Here is a 19,064-nt window from a genome sequence, read left to right as displayed (position 1 = left end):
GAGACTCTCAGCCAGCCAGTAAAACAGAAGGTTTATTGGACAACAGGAACACAGTCCAAAACAGAGCTTGTGGGTACAACCAGGACCCCTCAGTCAAGTCCTTCTGGGGGAGCAGGGAGCTTAGACCCCAGCCCTGGGGTTCCCTGTGTTCCTCCACCCAGCCCCAAACTGAAACTAAACCCACTCAGCAGGCTCCCTGCTGCAGCCTCCGTCCACATTCCTGGGCAGAGGTGTTACCTCCCCCTCCCCTCCCCCTCCTGGCTCAGGTGACAGGCTCTCAGGTCTCCCATCCCCAGGGCATATTCCCAGGTCAGCACTCCCCCCTCCCTGCTGTGTCACATCATCACATCTTGGTCACCCAGGCTCCTTGCAGGCTGTGGCGTGCAGCAGACTCGGGGCACTGCAGTCCCGTGACACCAGTAAGCGAGGCCGCTTGTGTTGTGACAGCGTGTTCTCTGCCCCTCTGCACTCTGGACAGCTGAGCCCCACGTGGCGCAGCTACATAATGGGCTGGGACTCAGCCCAGGGCATAGACGGGCGTCCTGGGCCCTGCGCAGCATCCTGGGGGTCAGTGGGCTTCTCTCCCACACAGCAGGGAGCATTGCTGGGACTTGCCGAGCGCTGGGGCCCTGGGCTGGGTAATGGCAGCAGCATGTCCCCTCTGTCAGGGCGCTGGGTGTGTTTGGACCAAAGCTCGGCAGAACAGGAGCTTCCTCTCCTCCTCCTCTCACTCCCTGGGGGCTGCCTAGCTCTTGGCCATGGCATGGGGCTGGCAGGGATATGGAGGCTGTCTAGACCTTGCTGGGCCTGTTTGTTAGCACTGGTGGTTCTCCTGTGACAGGAGCTGACAGAGCCCTGTGTGGCTGGGCAGCATTGGTTTCATTAAACTGCAACCTGTGGTTCCATGTCCCAGGCAGACCCTTCCCTTGGCTGAGAGCACGTGGGCTCACCCCAGGCCCTGCCACTGCCAGGGGAGCTGTGCTCAGCCTCCGATCGGCTCTGCAGCCGCTGAGTGAGGTTCTCCTGGGGCGCGAGGAACCCCACAGGGGACAGGCTGCACTTGGCATGTTCCTCGGCAGGGGCATGTGCTAAAACCTACTGGATGCAGCCAAAGCACCGAAGCCAGGTGGCTACTGTTCCTCCCCCGGGGAGCAAGGAGTTCCCTCTGGAGAGACCTGGGAATCGCAGAGCAGTCTGAAAATTCTGCCCCTTGCCCAGTCACGGAGTGTGGGGGAGTCAGGGCCCTGCACCCCTCTTCCTGGGAACCACTGTGACTCTCAGCTAGCCAGTAAAACGGAAGGTTTATTGGACAATAGGAACAGTCTAAAACAGAGCTTGTGGGTACAACCAGGAGCCCTCACTTAAGTCTTTCTGGGGAGCAGGGAGTTTAGACTCCAGCCTTGGGGTTCCCCTGCTTTCCACCACCCAGCACAAAACTGAAACCAAAACCCCTCCAGCAGGCTCTCTCCTGCAGCCTTTGTCCAGTTTCCCGGGCAAAGGTGTCACCTGGGCCCAACCCTCTCCCAGCTCAGGTGACAGGCTCAGGTCTCCTCACTCCAGTGGATTCACCCCCTGCTCTCCCATCCCCTGTGCAGACAGTCCCAGCAGAACTAGATGCCATTTCCCGGTCAGTCCACCCCACTCCCTGCTGTGTCACACCCAGTTCCTTGGCTCTGTGAGGCCCTGACCTGAACCCAGCCATCGAGAGCAGTGCTGTGCCAGGCTGTCAGCGGGTTCCCAGCGCCACAGGCCGCGCTGTCCCTGTCCATGGACTCGCTCTGCCTGTCCCATGGGGTGCTTTGTGCACAGCTGGTGTCGGGGTTCCCCCTGAGCAGTCCATGTCTCCCTGCCCCTGAGAGACCCCCAGGAGCTCCAGCCTTCCCCTGAAGCGGGCGCAGGCAGCTCTGTCCCAAGCGGGCTGCGTAGGCGAGTGAGTTGCTCTCATTGGATTCCAGCTGCCAATGTCCCCGGGGTCTGGGTGGATCTCGGCCAATTCCCAGGCCTGCTTCGGTGGGCTCCCCCGCGGGCGCTCAGGGTGGGGCTGGCACGCAGGAGCTCACTGGGGCAGCTGCTCTGTGGTTGGGCTCGCAGCAGTTCTTGGGGCTGCTCAGTCCCACCCCCCTTTGCTGCTCCCTGGTTGTGCCCGTGCTCCTCAAAACACACTACTCCCCTTGCACCTGTCCCAGCTGCAGATCTCCCACCCTGAGTTCTTTCCGCAGCTCTGCACTTTTCATTACTGCTACGTCTGGCTCTTGGTCCTTCAGAGCGAGGTCGTCTGTGCTGCAGACAGCCAGGCCTCTGCCAGAGAACCTGTGAGCATCACCCTGCTCCAGCTGGACCTGGCGCCCCCAACAGGTCCCCTCGCTACACTGCTCAGCCCATTCCCACGCGGCCCCCAAAAGATCCTTCTCAGCCTCCAGACCTGCTGCTCTCCCCTCACAGAGCTACAGACGGAGCGGGTCTCCCTGGCAGCTGGCGGCCCCATTGCTCTGCAGTGCTTCCCATGTGGGCTGGACCCCAGGGGCCACTCAACAATTCTTTAGTTCTGCGTTGCCTTCAGGGGCAGCCAGCCTGGGCCCAATCCCAGAGGCAGCTCTGGCTCCCAGGAGAGGGCCCCCGCACATGGGCAGAATAGGCCGTGGCTCTGTCGTGGCTGGGTCTGGCCTGGGGGAGCGCCGGGCCAGGGCCTGTTCCCATCATGGGTGCACACGACTCACTTCAACTGATGTCTGTGCTCTTTGGCTGCAGTCCCATGACCCTGAAGCTTGGGTGGGTGCCGTGCCTGGGTGGGGATGGGGCACAGAGTGCAGAGGCTGGTGCATGCGCTGTCCCTCTGTGGGGCCTGGGTACTTGGGCTGTCGGGGGAGCGCCCTGAGGCCGCTGCTCTGGCAACCTCCCCTCTGCTCAGGCTGCGGGGCTGCTGGCTCTCCACATGTGGGGGACACGGTGGGGCCTGGGCCAAGGCTGTGCGTAGTTAGCCCACTCTCCTGGCAGAGCAGCCCTGCTCCGTCTGACTGCCCCCTGCCCAGTTGCCAGGCCGGGCTGCCCCAGTGCCCTCTTACTCACCCACCTGTGCACTGGAGCCAGGATTTTGCCTCTTTTCTCAGCACTTCACTGCCCACAGAGCAAACCGGCAGAGATGCCTTAAGTACATTAGGGACTGTACACCAGGGGTCTGGAAATCCCCTTGCACAGGGGCTGGGAATCCCAGTGCTGGTGCCGGGGCGTGGATCCCCTTCCATGGGGGCTGGGAGCATGACTCCCTCTGCTGGGGCTCAGGGCACAGAGCCTGCTGCTCTGAGTCTAATACCCACCAGGCCTCCCTCCCGGGCGGCTGCCCAGTGACTTTAAGCAGTGGTGCTGGGGGGCTCAGGCTCCGGCAGGAGCAGCAAGGGGTGCAGCTTGGGAATGCTGGCCATAAATCCCAGTAGTGTCTAGGCAGGGGACTCTGGTGGAGAAGGCCAGGCTGTCCAGGGACACTGGCTGCTTTCCCTGGCTCTGTCCCCTGTAGTCGAGGCATGGCTGGGTGTCAGGAGCAGTCACTCTCCCCCCAGTCCCAGCAGTGCCCGTCTACCCCTACCTGGGCATTGTTGGCCCGGGTCAGTGGTCTGAGCCAGCCCTGGATGGTGCGTTCGGAAGAGATTCGGCCTCTCACTCACGTGTTCCTGAGAATCCCAGCTGTCCTTGGCATCAGGGCTGTGGGTCCCCGATGACTCCTGGCAGGTGGGGCCATGCTGGGCTTGGGGCCCTGCTTTCAGCTTCTCACCATGCTCCCAGGGGATGGCTGGGGTGACTGGAGCTCTGTGCAGCCGATGCTGGGTGGGAGCAGTACTAGCAGGGTGGGTGAGCCGGTGAGCTGGCATGGTGTGGGCTGCTGGCTGGGAGAGGGGGTGACTGGCCCAAGCCCTGATCTCTGTGAGTCTCTGCAGGTGATGGCAACCCCAAGGAGAGCAGCCCCTTCATCAACAGCACAGACCTGGAGAAGGGCAAGGAGTATGACGGGAAGAACATGGCCCTCTTCGAGGTAGGGCACCTGTCACGGAGTTCCCGGGCGATGCTCTGGAACTGCTCCCCATGAAGCCAGTCAGGACTCTGGGGAAGTCTCCTCTCTGGGAGCAGCTTGTCTGCAGGACACACAGCTCACATGGCTTCCCCCTTCCTGGGTCTGACCTCGGAGCATTCAGCATCCTCTGCCCCTCCGTGCGCTTCCCACAGCGAGTCCACCCAGGCGGGGTCTTGGGGAAGCCAGAGGGTCCTGCCCCACAACTTCACAGACAGACGTGACTCTCAGCCAGCCAGGAAAACAGAGGTTTATTAGACGACGAGAACATGGTCTAACACAGAGCTTGTAGGTGCAGAGAACCGGACCCCTCAGCTGGGTCCATTTTGGGGGCAGTGAGCCAGACAACCACGTCTGCACTTCACGCCATGTCTCCAGCCAGCCCCCAACTGAAACTCCCTCCAGCCCCTCCTCCTCTGGGCTTTGTCCCTTTCCTGGGCCAGGAGGGCACCCGATTCCTTTGATCTCCAACCCTTTAGCTCTCACCTTGCAGGGGGGAAGGGCCCAGGCCATCAGTTGCCAGGAAACAGGGTGTCGGCCATTCTCTGTGTCCAGACCCCTGCACACACCTGCCCTCTAGGGCTCTGCAACGATCATACACCCTTACCCCACCCCCTAGATACTTAAGAACTGCGTAGGGGAAACTGAGGCACCCCCACACTATTCAGAGGAAACATTAAGAACAGTCCCGCTTCGTCACAGCACCGAGCCGAGGGACCGCGGGGGGGGGGGCAGCATGGAGGGAGGGCGCGGCTGGCTCAGGACAGGTCTCGCCCTCACCTGTCACTGCCCCTAACAGGAAGAGATGGACACCAGCCCCATGGTCTCGTCCCTGCTGAGTGGCCTCGTGAACTACACCAACCTGCCACAGGGCAGCCGAGAGCATGAGGAGGCAGAGAACAACGACGGGGCCAAAAAGAAACCTGTACAGGTGAGGGGTTCGGCACCGGGCTCCAGCGCTGGCTGCCATGGGGGGGTTCTCTGGGGCTGCTGGTGGGGTGGGGTCTGGGGGGGTTCTCGGGGCTGCTGGTGGGGGGGCACTGGGGTGGGGTTCTCTGGGGCTGCTGGTGGGGGGATCTGGGGGGGCACTGTGGTGGGGTTCTCTGGGGCTGCTGGTGGGGGGATCTGGGGGGGCACTGCGGTGGGGTTCTCTGGGGCTGCTGGTGGGGGGATCTGGGGGGGCACTGGGGTGGGGTTCTCTGGGGCTGCTGGTGGGGGGATCTGGGGGGGCACTGCGGTGGGGTTCTCTGGGGCTGCTAGTGGGGGGATCTGGGGGGGGTTCTCTGGGGCTGCTGGTGGGAGGATCGGGGGGGCACTGCGGTGGGGTTCTCTGGGGCTGCTAGTGGGGGGATCTGGGGTGGGGTTCTCTGGGGCTGCTGGTGGGGGGATCGGGGGGGGCACTGCGGTGGGGTTCTCTGGGGCTGCTCTCAGGGGCCGTTGGGCCATGGGTTCTCTCCCAAGGGGCTTGCCCCTTCACGTCGGTGCTAAGCCATGGCACAGTCACACAGACATGGCCAAGGGAGCGGGCAAGCGAGTGGGATTAGCCCTCTCCCTGCAGGACTCACAGGCTTTGCATTGAGTCCCTGGGCGGGCAGTGAGGCTTCCGGCTCAGGGGCTAGGGGCCCAGCAGCTCCCGCTTGCTCGGATCTGGAGGCTCCTGGTTTCAATTTGCATTTTCTGGCCTGAGTGAGGTTCTCTGCAGCTGTGGGAGTTCAGGAATTCCCACGCTCTCACTTCCTGCTCCCTGGGGCTCGCAGGGCAGGGTCCAGGCCTGTCCTACCGCCTCAGCTGGGCCTTCCTCCATGGAGTGGGGCCCTCCCGCAGCTCCCAGTCCTTGCTGCAGTAGCAGGTGGGTAGCACGTGGCTCATGCTGCTGCTGCCAAGATCACCAGGGCGCTGCCATGGGCCCAGATGCACCTGACCCTTCTGAGGCGCCTGGTGTCTGCATCGCTTCCGCCAGAGATCCCCAAGCACCAGGCTTTCCGAAGTGCTCACGGGCTGCCCTGGGCTGTCACTGGGGCACAGCTACCCCAGGCCGCTGCCGTGGCCCCCTGCCTCCCTGCCACAGACACCAGTGGCTTGGACCACTGGTGTCTGTGGCCCCGGGTGGGCTGTGTTTGAGCCAGGTGCATTGCGATCCACGGAGCTCTCTGACGTAGCCAGGCCCTAAGTGGGCAGCCTGGAGCCACCAGCACTGTGGGCTGCAAAGCGTCACAGCCGGGAGCAAGTTCCCAGTGTACTGCGCCTAGGGTGACCAGATGTCCCAATTTTAGAGGGAAAGTCCCGATTTTGGGGTCTTTTTCTTATATAGGCTCCTATTACCCCCCACCCCCGTCCCGATTTTTCACCCTTGCTGTCTGGTCACCCTGCCTGCGTCAACCTGTCCCTGCGATTTCCTGCCGCTCCCTTTGTGAGCGGCCACACGGCGAGGGGCAACGTGGGCCGCAGCTGGCACCGTGCCAACAGGGAAATGAACGGCTCTGATCCCCTGAGACCGAACCCCCGTTGGCGGGTTTGGGGGCGTCTCGGGAGCCCCGTGCAGAGGAGCGGGGCAGAGTCAGCCTTGCTGCTGTTGGAACGAAAGGCCCTGCAGCTGTGCAGAGAGAGCACAGCAGCAAGTAGGGTGGCAGAGGCCTGTCTCCAGCAGGGTGGCTGTAGCCGATCCTCTGCAGCGACCGTGTTTGCATCCTTTCACTCGCTCTCCCTGTCGTATTCCAAGCACGCCCCGTGCCTGGAGGCAGGCGCTGACCTGGCCGCTGCAGAGGACGGAAGAGCCTGCTGTCTCAGATGCGGTTTCCTGCCTTGGAGCTCCCCTCGCCAGCGCTGCATGCTGCTCCTTTGCTCTGCCCAGCCGAGGTCTGAGCCCTCCCCTCTGAACTGTTCTCCACAGCTGCCATGGCGAGGCATGGAGCAAATGAGCCCCTCCATTTCTTTTGGTCGTGACTCCCCAGCCCCAGTTGTCGCTGCACCGTGTTTCCAGGGACTTGACCCTCCCAGGGAAAAACATTTCAAGAGGCCCTTTGGTCTCGGCGGGGGTGGGGGGCTGTGGGGTGATGCTGCCTCCCTCGTGGCTAATCGTGCTATACTTTTCTCTGTAGGCTCCACGGATGGGCACTTTCATGGGTGTTTACCTGCCCTGCCTGCAAAACATCTTCGGGGTGATCCTCTTCCTGCGCCTCACCTGGGTGGTGGGAATTGCTGGCATCATGGAGTCATTCTGCATGGTCATCCTTTGCTGCTCCTGCGTGAGTGATGGCGTTACCCCGCCCTGCCGTGCAGCCGTCACCCCAGGGCTGTAAGCTCTGCTGTGCAGCACGGACTGTCCCGTCCAGGTGGGGTTAGACGAGACGGGCAGAGCCCAGCACTGAATGGACAGGCCTAGCTCATTCTTCTCTCCCTTCCGGCCAAGGGCTGGAGTTCCTTGGGAGTGGCAGGGCCCGCTCGGACCTGCAGGGAGGAATAATTCACCTCCCCTGTTTGCATGAACATGGCTCAGCCTAGGAGTCAGGAAGAAGCCCCACTCCAGTGCTGGGGGGAGGGAGACTGCAGCGAAAGAGAGGACTGGAGACAGCCAGCCACCTGTTACTAGGGAACGAGATGGGAACACTGAATGCTGACACAGCTAATAAACCAAACCCATCACCTTGTTGGGAAACCAGCCTTTACAAGCCAGAAGCTAGTCCCAATTCTATCAATCCTGGAGACGGGCAGGAGTGTGCTGCCTGGGGGCCCCACTGAGGGGAGCAGCTACTTCTTGGGGACTTTATTTCCTGGGATCAGAATCTGATATTCCAGCACCCCCTTCTTGTGGGCCGTCTTCCGCCCTGTGCAATGCAACGAGACAGCTCTTTTGTGTGCAGTTCAGGCAGTTTTACAGCTGGATGGAAATGGGGCCCCGCCTCCAAGATGGTGCCCCCCCCCCCCGTATGCAGCAGAGTTGCCAGAGGCCAGGAAAGCCTCATGTTAAAACCCTTTTTCCTGGTGTGGGCCATGCTGCAGGGCAACCTGCCCTCCCATCAGCCCTCTGCTACCAATAGCCACGGCAGCCATGCCGGAGCAAGAAGAACCAGGTCACATGCTGAGGGCATGTCTACACGTCAAACGCTGCTTTGGTGCAGCTGTGCCCCAGTAGTGTTTAAAGAGCCGATGGGAGAGAGCTGTCCCGGCGGCATAGTTAATCCACGTCCCTGAGAGGCTGTAGCTATGTCGGTGGACCCGGCGCTGTCCACACCGGGGGCTAGGTCAGTGTAACTGCGTCACTCAGGGCTGTGGATTTTTCACACCCCAAGCGACATCATTACACCAACGTAGGTCTGACATGCAGACCAGACCTTACTGAGGAGAGCAGCCCTGGGCAGCCCTCCAATGCGCTGCAATCTGAGAGCCTCTCTTCCAAAGGGTCCCAGCTCCCTCCTGGAGGGATCACTTCTGAAGCTTTAGCTCACCCAGGAGCAAACTGGGCAGGAGCTGGCATGCTGGGACCCACAGCCCAGGGGTGGAGCGCCTGGGGAATAACCCTGGGGCTGAATTCAACTTCCAGCTCGGAAAACTCAACCACGGGTTTAATGTCAATCCCTTTGCTCGTCCCTTGCCCCACGACAAAGTGACATACTGGTGTCATTTATACAGGCAAACACCTTCCCGATTCCTGACCCCTCTCACTCGTGACACACCTCCAGGTCAGTAATTACTGCTCCCCTCCCAGGTGTTGCATTATTCCTGGCCCCCCGGCCTGGTGCCCCCGGCCCACTGGGGCACAGGAGACAGCATGGCTCCAGGGTGCCTCTAACACTAGGAGAACAGGAGGACTTGTGGCACCTCAGAGACTAACCCATTTATTTGAGCACGAGCTTTCGTGAGCTACAGCTCACTTCATCGGATGCATACTGTGGAAAATACAGAAGATGTTTTTTATACACACAAACCATGAAAAAATGGGTGTTTATCACTGCAAAAGGTTTTCTCTCCCTCCACCCCACTCTCCTGCTGGTAATAGCTTATCTAAAGTGATCACTCTCCTTACAATGTGTATGATAATCAAGGTGGGCTGGAGAAAACCTGGATTTGTGCTGGAAATGGCCCACCTTGATTATCATACACATTGTAAGGAGAGTGATCACTTTAGATAAGCTATTACCAGCAGGAGAGTGGGGTGGAGGGAGAGAAAACCTTTTGCAGTGATAAACACCCATTTTTTCATGGTTTGTGTGTATAAAAACCAGCTTCTGTAATTTCCACAGTATGCATCCGATGAAGTGAGCTGTAGCTCACGAAAGCTCATGCTCAAATAAATTGGTTAGTCTCTAAGGTGCCACAAGTACTCCTGTTCTTGTTGCGAATACAGACTAACACGGCTGCTACTCTGAAATCTAACACTATGGTTTTCCTCTCTGCAGACGATGCTGACGGCCATTTCCATGAGTGCCATCGCTACGAACGGCGTTGTGCCAGGTAGGGCGAGGGCTTTCCCTCTCCCCGCTGCACATCATCGCCCTGACTGCATCAGCCTCCTCCCCCAGCCTCCTCCCCCAGTCACAGGGACACTAGCTCCCAGCCACCCACTCCACAGCTACGACCCTGCACAGGCAGAGCTGCCGTAGACCCTCAGTCTCTGGTGGGAGAGACCAAAGGCCCATGTGCGTCACCCACTGGCTTTTGGAAGGAACATGCTGTATTCTGGGCTTGTCTAACCCCTGTGACAGAGAGTCCCCAGCCAGTGGCTGGCCCACCTATGGGGCTAGTTGCCCCCAGCCAGTGGCTAGTCCACCTATGGGGCTAGTTGCCCCCAGCCAGTGGCTAGCACTGTCATTTAGCTAAGTGGCAGTTTTATCTCCCAAAAGACCAGATTCTGCTTCTGCAGAGAGCCAAGCAGTGGTACGGCTTGTCACGGACTCACCGATCGTGCCCGCTCTTGGCCCCTGTGGTCCGTGCGGGGTGCCCCTTTCAGTGAGACAGCCCTTTTCCCGGGGGTCCACTCTCTCTCGGGGTTAAGCCCCTCCACCTCCTCAAGCCACCCCTCTCTGAGCCTTAGCACACCTGTTTCCCGCTGTGGGTCCCCTCACGGAGACCACTCACTCTGGATCCCTGGGACCTCCACTCCCCGAAGGGGATGATGCCACCCTGTTCTCTAGACCGGAGTGACTCTCAGTCAGTGTCAAACAGGAGGGTTTATTGAGCACTGAACCCAGCACAGGAAACTCTCAGGGCCTCAGGCCTGGCCTCCCTCAGCACAGCACATCCAAGTCTCCCCTGCATCCAGCTGGGCTCTGCCTGCTCCCTCCCTCCAGCCCAGAGCCCCCCTGCTTCCCTGCTGGGCAGCTGAGATCCCCGGCCCCAAGTCCCGCCCCTGTCCATTGTCTTCTCTCCAGGTAAACAGGGTCGTAAACAGGGTCCTCTAGCTGGGACCGGTTGGTTGGGTCCCCGGGGGTCCTCGCAGCCCATTGTTTCCCCACTGGCCATAACTGGCTGTGACTCCTGAGTTGGGTCTCCGGGTCACCGGCTGGGGTCCCACGTTCCCTGCCAGTCCTCTGGAACAACAAACTCCCTCTCCCATCACCTTGTTAAACTGGTAACCCCCAGGGAAACTGAGTCCCACTCCCTCTGCATACAAACCATAGGAAAACCAAGGGGGGAAAAACCCATAGGAAACAAGGAAACCAGGAATCTCCCCCACTTCGTCACACTGCTGCACTGGGCTGTGATGTCTCTAACTACTAGCCAACATGCTGCTCCCAGAGCCTGGAAGCCAGAGACCCAGCATTCTAATGCCAGCTCCTCCGTAGCTGGGTAACCCGGTGACACGGTGTGAGTTGTGTCTCCCCCGATGGGCTGCTTTGCGTACAGGGTAACAGCATTCCCACCTAGAGCCGGGCTGTGCTGCAAATCCGAAGGGTGAGCCTGCAAATGTGCTGCCGACGGGTGGGCTGAGAGGGGTGTGGGTGGGATGTGTGGCATGGAACGGGAGGGCCAGGGAATCGTTCTGGGAATGATTTTATGCTGCAGCACATTGTACTGAGGGGTGAATTTGGATGTTGCTTCTTGTTTGTGGTGTTTTTAGTGCTGCACTTGGATTAATGGGAGCTGTCCGTTTAAGAAGACGGTGGGGAACATTAGGGGGTTTGTAAGCAGACGGAGGCAGTGGGGTGCAAAGCAGGGAGACCCTGGCTGGGTGAGCCCCCAAAGGGCAAAACTGGATTTAATAACTGATCTTCCCAAATCCAAACTTTGCCCTGTGTCCCGTTAGTGCTCCAGGGAGTGGCTGGCTCAGGGAGTCACTGTCACGCTTCAGAGTCTTCCCCAGGCAGGGCACCAGAATGAATCCAGCCCAGCTCAGCAGGGGTTAACAGCTGGTCCCCTCAGGCGGCTGTTTAGTGGCCCTGTGTGCGATGAGTGTGCTGGGTCTCAGGACCAGCTCCCACATCACAAGCTCACCTACCCGCTCGGAACTAATGGGCAGAGGCAGCAGGGAGGCACAGAACCAGCTGGACCATAGGCAGCCCCCCCATGACAGCGAGCCTCAGGCAGGGCACAGCCAGAGTGGGGGAAGCCAGCCCTCCGCTGCCCCAGAGATAAACTCAGCGTGTTGCTCCAGGGCTGCATGTACCCCCGGTTCTCCTGAAGCTGGAGTTTATGGTTACACAAAATAGCTCATGAAATGTCCCCTGGGGAGCTGCATGGCCCTGGGCAGCCACATTCACACTGGCTTGGCATAGATGTAAATGACCCACCATGGGCAGGGTGAGTGAGGAGACCCACAGGCCCAAGCCAGATGTGGGTCTCCTCAGTGAGTGAGGAGTAAAGACTAATGAGCTGAATCTGCCACATGGTAACTGCCTGCAAAGACTGGTGGGGAGATTGTGGAGACCTCAGGGAGGGCGACTGGAGGTAGGGGCATTGGGCTGTAGGGGGAGCAATGGGCTGAGACCCCCAGGAGGGTGGCTGGGGGTCAGGCCATGGGGATGTAGGGGAGCAATGGGCTGAGACTCCAGGGAGGGCGGCTGGGGGTCAGGCCATGGGGATGTAGGGGAGCAATGGGCCGAGCTGGCACAAGGTCTTCCCGGGGTGCTCTCTGCTCCCCAGCCACACGGCGCGCTGAGCGGGGCAGGGCAAAGCAGCTTGTTCAGAACGTTGCTGTTCAGTGAATTAGCTCTGGATGATGCTGAGTTGGGGCTGGGGTTACCCTGTGTCCCAGGACTGCATTTGGTGCATGGCTGCGCCTGCCTGGGGCTGCTAGAGCCGCTGGGCCCTGTCCCCACCGGGCCGGGCTGGGTGGCCTGGCTCTGGCTGAGCGCTGACAGCTCTGTGTCCAGCGATGTCATTCCTGGATTTCTCACCCGCTGCAGCAGGCCCTTCAGCCACGGCTCCCCAGGGACCCAGAGCCTGCCTCAGCTGGCAGAGCACATGTCCGCAGCCCAGCCGCTGCCTCCTGGGGCTGCGGGATTGCAGGCGATCTGCGGCCTGTCAGCTCCGCACAGGTGGGACAGCCCAGCCTGGCAGCTGCCCCCACTCTGCCCAGAGACCACTCAGCGTGAGCCAAGGCGTGAGGGTCTGGCAGGGTCTCCAGGGGACCCCTTCCCTCCTGCTGCTGGGAGGGAGACAGCCCTACCCCCCTGCCCCCAGCTCAGGCCCTGTGCTCGCCCTGCCCCCTTGCCGGCTCCTGCCTGGCAAGAGTGGCCTCTGCTGGACCCACCGTGGCTTCCCCTGGCATGAGGAAGGAGAGCTGGAGCTGGGACATGGCCCTGGTGCCCCCGAGCGGCCTGGCAGACGCACACCGGCAGGGTGCAAAGGGATCTGTTCCTGAGAAAGCAGGCGTGTGCCGGGCTCCTGCAGTGGGACCCAACCCCCTTTGCTCTTCTCTTTGCCAGCGGGTGGCTCCTACTACATGATCTCGCGCTCTCTGGGGCCCGAGTTCGGCGGGGCCGTGGGGCTGTGCTTCTACCTGGGCACCACCTTCGCGGGAGCCATGTACATCTTGGGCACCATCGAGATCCTTCTGGTGAGTGTGGCTGGGGCCCCTCTGAGCGGGCACTGGGGGAGGCTGTTCCCGCAGGCCCCATGGGGCCATAACCCAGCAGCCTTCTGGCCCGGCACTCCAGCCACGCGCTCTGGGCACACCTGCTCTCAGCAGTGGGGGCAGGATGGCACTTCTGTCCCCCCCAGCACTTGGCCTGGATGGGGACCCCATTGGGCAGAGCCCCGGAGGAGCAGAGGAGAGGCTGGGGGGGACAGGCGTGGTGGAAAGACTGGGGGACAGGGTTAATGGCTGGCCAGGGGACAGGCAGATGGGGTGAGAGCTCCCCAAACCCCCAGAGCCGATATGTGTGGGGATGTGGGCAGCACGGCTTGTCTCACAGACCCGCACACACTGGGGACGGGGCGGGGGGAGGGGGCAGAACCACAAAACACAACATAATTTTTTTAAATCTTGTGATTTTGGGTCCTGTGAGGTTTGTGGTGCTGAGCCTGGCACAACAGGGCCCCAATCCTGGCCGGTCCTGGGGTATGGCTGTAATAACCCTGTAATGGGGAGAAGTGGGGCAGTGGAGCCGGTGGGTGGGGGCTGCGCTGGGCCAGACGTTGATGCTGGCTGTGACTCTCTCCCAGGCCTATATCTTCCCTGCCATGGCCATTTTCAAGGGAGAGGATGCCAGCGAGGAGGCCGCGGCCATGCTCAACAACATGCGTGTCTATGGCACCTGTGTGCTCACCTGCATGGCCACTGTGGTGTTCGTCGGGGTCAAGTACGTCAACAAGTTTGCCTTGGTTTTCCTGGGCTGCGTCATCCTCTCCATCCTGGCCATCTACGCTGGGGTCATCAAATCCGCCATCGACCCCCCCAGCTTCCCGTGAGTAGCAGCGCAGCACCCTCCCGCCTCCCGCGGGCTGCCGCAGGGGGCTGGGGCTGGCGGGGCAGGAGGTGACTCTGGTACATTCTCTGCTTGTGTCCTCTCCCCCAGGGTCTGTTTGCTGGGTAACAGGACACTGTCACGCCACGGCTTCGACATCTGTGCCAAGCTGGTGCTGGAAGGGAATGAGACAGTGGGCTCCAAGCTGTGGGAGCTGTTCTGCACCTCCAAATTCCTCAACGCCACCTGTGACGAGTACTTCCTGAGGAACAACGTGACCGAGATCCAGGGCATCCCGGGTGCTGCTAGTGGGCTCATCAAAGGTATGAGCAGCCGTGCGGGGGAGGGAGAGTGGGCAGACCCAGGCTGGCACCAGTGCAGACCTGGGCTTAACGCTGGTTCCGGCCCCCCTCTGGCTCCCAAGTGACGTATTGCTTGGTCTCCCCAGAGCCTGGCTTAGCCTCTGGGAAGGAAAAACTCAGAACTGGAGCAGCTGGGGGCTGTGGGTCAGGCCTGAGGGGCACCAGCAGAGCTGTGTATGGGTCGGGAGAGGTGCTGAAGATCATGAGAAGTTTGTGCATGTTAGAAACCAGCCCGGCCAGCAGCTGAAAGGTGAGGAAAGCTCATCTCCCACCTTCCAATTGCCTTGGAGCCGTGGGGCTGGGAGGGTGGCTCTGTGGGGCAGCAGGACCTGCCCCCCTAAGTAGGGCATGCTGACATGCAGGGCTGCTCACCGCTGTGTCTCTTCCTGCTCATTCTCAGTGGAGATGTTGTCACTGGTGGGGAAGAACCTTGTCTGGGCTGTAGCTGTCATGGGAAGGTGCATCTCCCATAGCCATGGGATGAACCAAGATTCAGTGCTTCCGGGGCTCGCCCTTCGAGCCAGACACAGTGCACCGGCTTCCCGCAGACTTTCCAGGGCTGGAGCTGAATGAATTGGCTCATTGTTTCCTCTTTGCCGGGGGAAGGCCTGATATTGATCTGAGGTTTAGAGAGAAGTAATCACCCCCTTGGTGTTACTTATCTGCTGCTTTAATATGTAGATTAGCGAGCAAAAGCTGTTCTGTACCCAGGACTCTGGAATGGGGCCAGAGACAGAGGAAGTTCTGGTGAAGTTTGTGGCAGGAGCTGTTTACAATCTGCTTTTCCTGGGTCATCCTTTGCTTGGGTGCTACACTAGAGGAGGCTGTGGCCGTGTGGCCTGGTTCCAGATGCTCGCTGCTTTCCCTGGCCCCTGGCTTTCAGGAGTTACATTGAGACTTTCCCCATTTGGGCATGGGAGTCTGAGGAAAATCCCTGCAGCCATGTTAGAATTGTAAAAGGCTGGAGGATTTTATTCCCGCTTTCAGCCTGCACAGCAGCTTCCCTTCTGCACCCGCCAGCATGGCTGGGGCAAAGCAGCTGGACAATAATAAAGATAGGAATCTTTGAACAATCACTTCTGAGCCTGCTCAGCGTGGATCTGCTACTTGTAGCAAAGCCTCTGGCAAATCTGTCCCTTGCAGCAGCCCGGCAATCTCTGCGGTGCCCAGTGAGGTGCCAAGGGGCAGGGTGCGTTGAAAACAAGGTGCTTGGATTCAGGCATGGGAGGCCAGGCGTGACTACCCTGCTTAGCGCTCTCAGGCGATTGCTGCCATGGCAGATAAGGGGCATCCAATGGACGTCGTTTACTAGATGTTCAGGAAGCACTTGAGACGTGTCCGCAGCTCAGATTAATGGGGCAGGGAGAGGCCCTGCCTAGTGGGTAGGACAGAAGGGTCACGGATGGCAGCACGCCCAGATTCCTGCACGGTGGGGTGTTCTCGGTGAGTGAGCAGCAGATGGCAAAGGCTGGCCAGTCCAGGGGAGTCTGGGAGCCCACGGCCAGTGGCCCAGCCCTGCGACAAGCTGGAGGTGGAGAGTCAGTGCCGGGACTGCTGGCTGCAGGAGGGAGGAGGTGTGGCAGGGCTGCCAGGGCTGGGGTCTCTGCGGTGCAGGCAGCGAGTGGGTCCCGGTCCGGAGGCCAGGTTCAGGGAGCTGGGCTGGCTCACCCCGAGAGGGCAGTCTTGGCAGGGTGTCGAAGGATGACAGCTAAGTGGGGCTGGCAGTCTCTTCCCAGCAGTGAAGGGTAGCAACCTGGAACGAGCAGCAGAGACAGCGGGTGAGAGAGGGCAAGCGACCAGGAGGAGGGGCTGAGAGAACCTCCAGTGGGGGTGAGGGCTGGATCAGCCTCTCCCGGAGCTCTGGATTTGGGATCCCTCCCTGGCCCTCCATAGGGAATCCAGCAGGGAGACGCCCAGCCAGCCCCTGCAGCATCTTCCAAAGGGCCAGCGCGTGGGCTGTGCGGGGCCTTCTCCCCGGCCAAGGCGGCTCAGGGGGTGGATGGCCTGGTTCGGGGGCATCATGGTGCTGACCCACTAAATGTGCTCGGTCCTTCTGGAGTTGTGGCTCGTGGTCTTGGGCTGGCATATCCGCGGGGCTGTGGGGCGTCTCTCTGGCCATGAGTTTTGTGTTCCAAGACTTAGCCCCAGCTTCTTGGCTTTGGGATCTGCTGCCATTGGCTGCTCTCCTGTGCGGGGATCGCTGATGCCTGCATCAGGGCACGGTGCCAGCCCCCCATCAGCTGTGTTTGCGGTGACAGGCTGGAGCTGCTGATCTCGGCTGATGGCTGTGTCCTGGGTCCCCTGTTAGAGCAATGAGACCCCGGCAGCAGCTGGGGAGGGGGTGGCAAAGCCCCCTTGTGTCGGGCTCTGGGTACCCTGAATCCCCAGGGCTGTGCTGATCAGGCCTGCTAAGAGAGGAGTCCCGAGGGGGAGGTGTCCCCAGGGTGCATCAGGGGGCGCTCTCCCAGGCAGAGGCGCTGGGTGCAGGGAGGAGGGGTGAGTAACGTGTGGTGGAGGGGCTCCCCGGCAGAGCTCCCCAGGGGTCTAGATTAACTGCCAGGGACGGGAGCTGGGTGCCAGTGGAGACCTCTGCTGTGGGCAAAAGAGCTGAGCTGTTCGGCAGCACAAGGGCCGGGGTGGAGAATAACACGGGGAACGTTCTAGCACCTTTGCATCAATCGATGGTGCGGATCCTGTGGGCAGCGCTGGGCCCCCGTCGCACGCAGCTGAGGGGTCAGGGAAGGGTGAAGAGAACAAGCAAGGCTGGAAAAACGGAGCTGTGGGCAGAGCTGGCAGAGATTGGGATTGTTACCCTCGAGGGCGGGGGAGCAGAGGGGGCAGGACACCAGTCTATCCAGTCCTGGATGGGGCAGAGCAGTGAGAAAGGGGGCGTCAGTTCTCCCTGTCCCACAGCACAGGCCCCAGGGAGCGGCCAGTGAAACTGACAGATGGGAAATTCAAAACTAATAAAGGAAAGTCTTGTTCACACATTGTGTAATTAGCCTGTGGAACTCACTGCCACAGGATGTCACAGAGATCCCAAAGGGAGTGGATGTGTATATGGAGATCATGAATGTCCAGAGCGATCACAGTTAATGCTGACAAAGTGGTTCACAGGTTAACTGACCTTTGATTATGAGGGTGTGTCCACACGGCAGTGGGGAGCGAGTCTCCCTGCTGGGTAGATAGACTTGTGCTAGCAGGGCTCGCAGTAGTGTGCTAACAGTAGCCATGTGGCTGATGTGGCACCTGCGGCGGCTCCGGCTACGCAGCTGGGCCCAAGCCCATCTGCTGCCCGGGTCCTAGCTGCAGTGAGCCGTCGCTGACCGTAACGTCTGCACCATTTACAGCGCACTAGCGTGAGCTCTGTTCACACAAGTCTCTGGCCCCGGGCTGCAGTGTAGGCACCGGCTCAGGGGTCAGGCTGCGACCATCATGGGGGGCCGACTGCAGGATTCTCAGACCCCCCCCCGACATGCCTGACGGGCCTCAGGGTTGAGCCTGTGTGACAATGCTTGCTTCCCGAGCGCAGGGATGTGGGGGGGCGCTGAGTAGGGTGGGGTTCCCCGGGCTGTGTGATGGGTGTGTGGGGATGCTTCATTGTGTCTGCAGCAGGAGCTGGCATGGCGGAGCACCTTGGAGCAGGGGCTTCTCCCGTGTGAACACCCAGCCCTCCCCGGCTCCCCTTGCAGAGAATCTCTGGAGCACGTACCTGACCAAGGGGGTGATTGTGGAGAAGCAGGGGGTGACCTCGGTGTCGCTCGTGGACCCCGTTATCGACATGGACCAGCCCTACGTCTTCAGCGACATGACCTCATACTTCACCTTGCTGGTGGGCATCTACTTCCCGTCCGTCACAGGTAGGAGCTGCGGCCGCTGGGTGCTGGGGGCTTGTGCCCGAATGCCTGTGGGGGTGCGCGCCTTGGTGCGTGTGCGTGCGTCTGTGCTGGGCCGGCTCACGTGTAGGTGTGTGGGTGTGCCACGTGCACCTCTGGGTGCCTGCATCGGCTGTGCCGACGCATGTGTGGGGTGCGTGCGTGTGCCGTGCCAGACCTCTGGGTGCCTGCGTCTGTCTGTGCCGATGCGCATGTGGGTGTGCCGTGTGCACCTGTGTGTGCGTGCGTCTAGGGGTGGGGGTGTGCCGTGTGCACATGTGTGTGCGTGCGTCTAGGGGTGGGGGTGTGCTGTGTGCACCTGTGTGTGCGTGCGTCTAGGGGTGGGGGTGTGCCGTGTGCACCTGTGTGTGCGTGTGTCTAGGGGTGGGGGTGTGCCGTGTGCACCTGTGTGTGCGTGCGTCTGTCTGTGCCGGCACACATGTGAGATGTGCATGTGCTCCCCTGTATACGTGTGCATCAGCTGGCTGCACATGCGTGTGCGCGTGCAAGGGGCTGTCATGGCTGGCTGGCTGCACACCTCTCTGATGTCTGCTGTCAGCAGCTGCACCCTGTGGCTGTCCCTCTGATTTCTGCTTCCAGCTCGGAGCGTGACTGCGTGGGGGGTGCAGGGGAGGATCAAAGAGCCCCTCCTCCCCCACCCAGCCCCCAGCCCGCAGCACGTCTCACCTCCGCGCTGACGTCACCAGCGCTCGGATATTTCTGGCTCCCCTCCAGTGGGCGGAAATAATTGAGCAAAGCAGCCCCTGAGCCGCCCCCCAGGAGCAGCCTGGTCTGGAGCAAAGACAGCGCCAGGCCAGCCCGCGGTAGGAGACCGTGTCTGCGAGCAGCGTGGCCCGCACATGCTCCTGCTGCTCCATGCTCCATGAGCTGGACCCTAGAGCCAGCGGAGTTTGGACCAGGA

General features: G+C 60.8%; 1 protein-coding gene across 3 annotated transcripts in view; it reads left to right on the top strand.

Annotated features, from left to right (window-relative positions):
• The window catches only part of SLC12A5 (solute carrier family 12 member 5), a 118,327-nt gene that overhangs the window by 50,248 nt on the left and 49,015 nt on the right, over nucleotides 1-19,064 (top strand). For all 3 annotated transcript variants that reach the window (XM_084646127.1, XM_084646126.1, XM_084646128.1), the window contains exons 2-9: nucleotides 3,930-4,024; nucleotides 4,860-4,991; nucleotides 7,159-7,305; nucleotides 9,457-9,511; nucleotides 12,925-13,055; nucleotides 13,664-13,905; nucleotides 14,017-14,228; nucleotides 17,960-18,127. In XM_084646127.1, the coding sequence (XP_084502253.1) occupies nucleotides 3,930-4,024; nucleotides 4,860-4,991; nucleotides 7,159-7,305; nucleotides 9,457-9,511; nucleotides 12,925-13,055; nucleotides 13,664-13,905; nucleotides 14,017-14,228; nucleotides 17,960-18,127 (1,182 nt within the window). The remainder of the gene's footprint in view (nucleotides 1-3,929; nucleotides 4,025-4,859; nucleotides 4,992-7,158; nucleotides 7,306-9,456; nucleotides 9,512-12,924; nucleotides 13,056-13,663; nucleotides 13,906-14,016; nucleotides 14,229-17,959; nucleotides 18,128-19,064) is intronic.

Source organism: Lepidochelys olivacea (genome assembly GCF_965140295.1).
Source record: "Lepidochelys olivacea isolate rLepOli2 genome assembly, chromosome: 13".
Classification (NCBI taxonomy): domain Eukaryota; kingdom Metazoa; phylum Chordata; order Testudines; family Cheloniidae; genus Lepidochelys; species Lepidochelys olivacea.
This window is presented reverse-complemented; position numbering and strand designations above follow the sequence as displayed.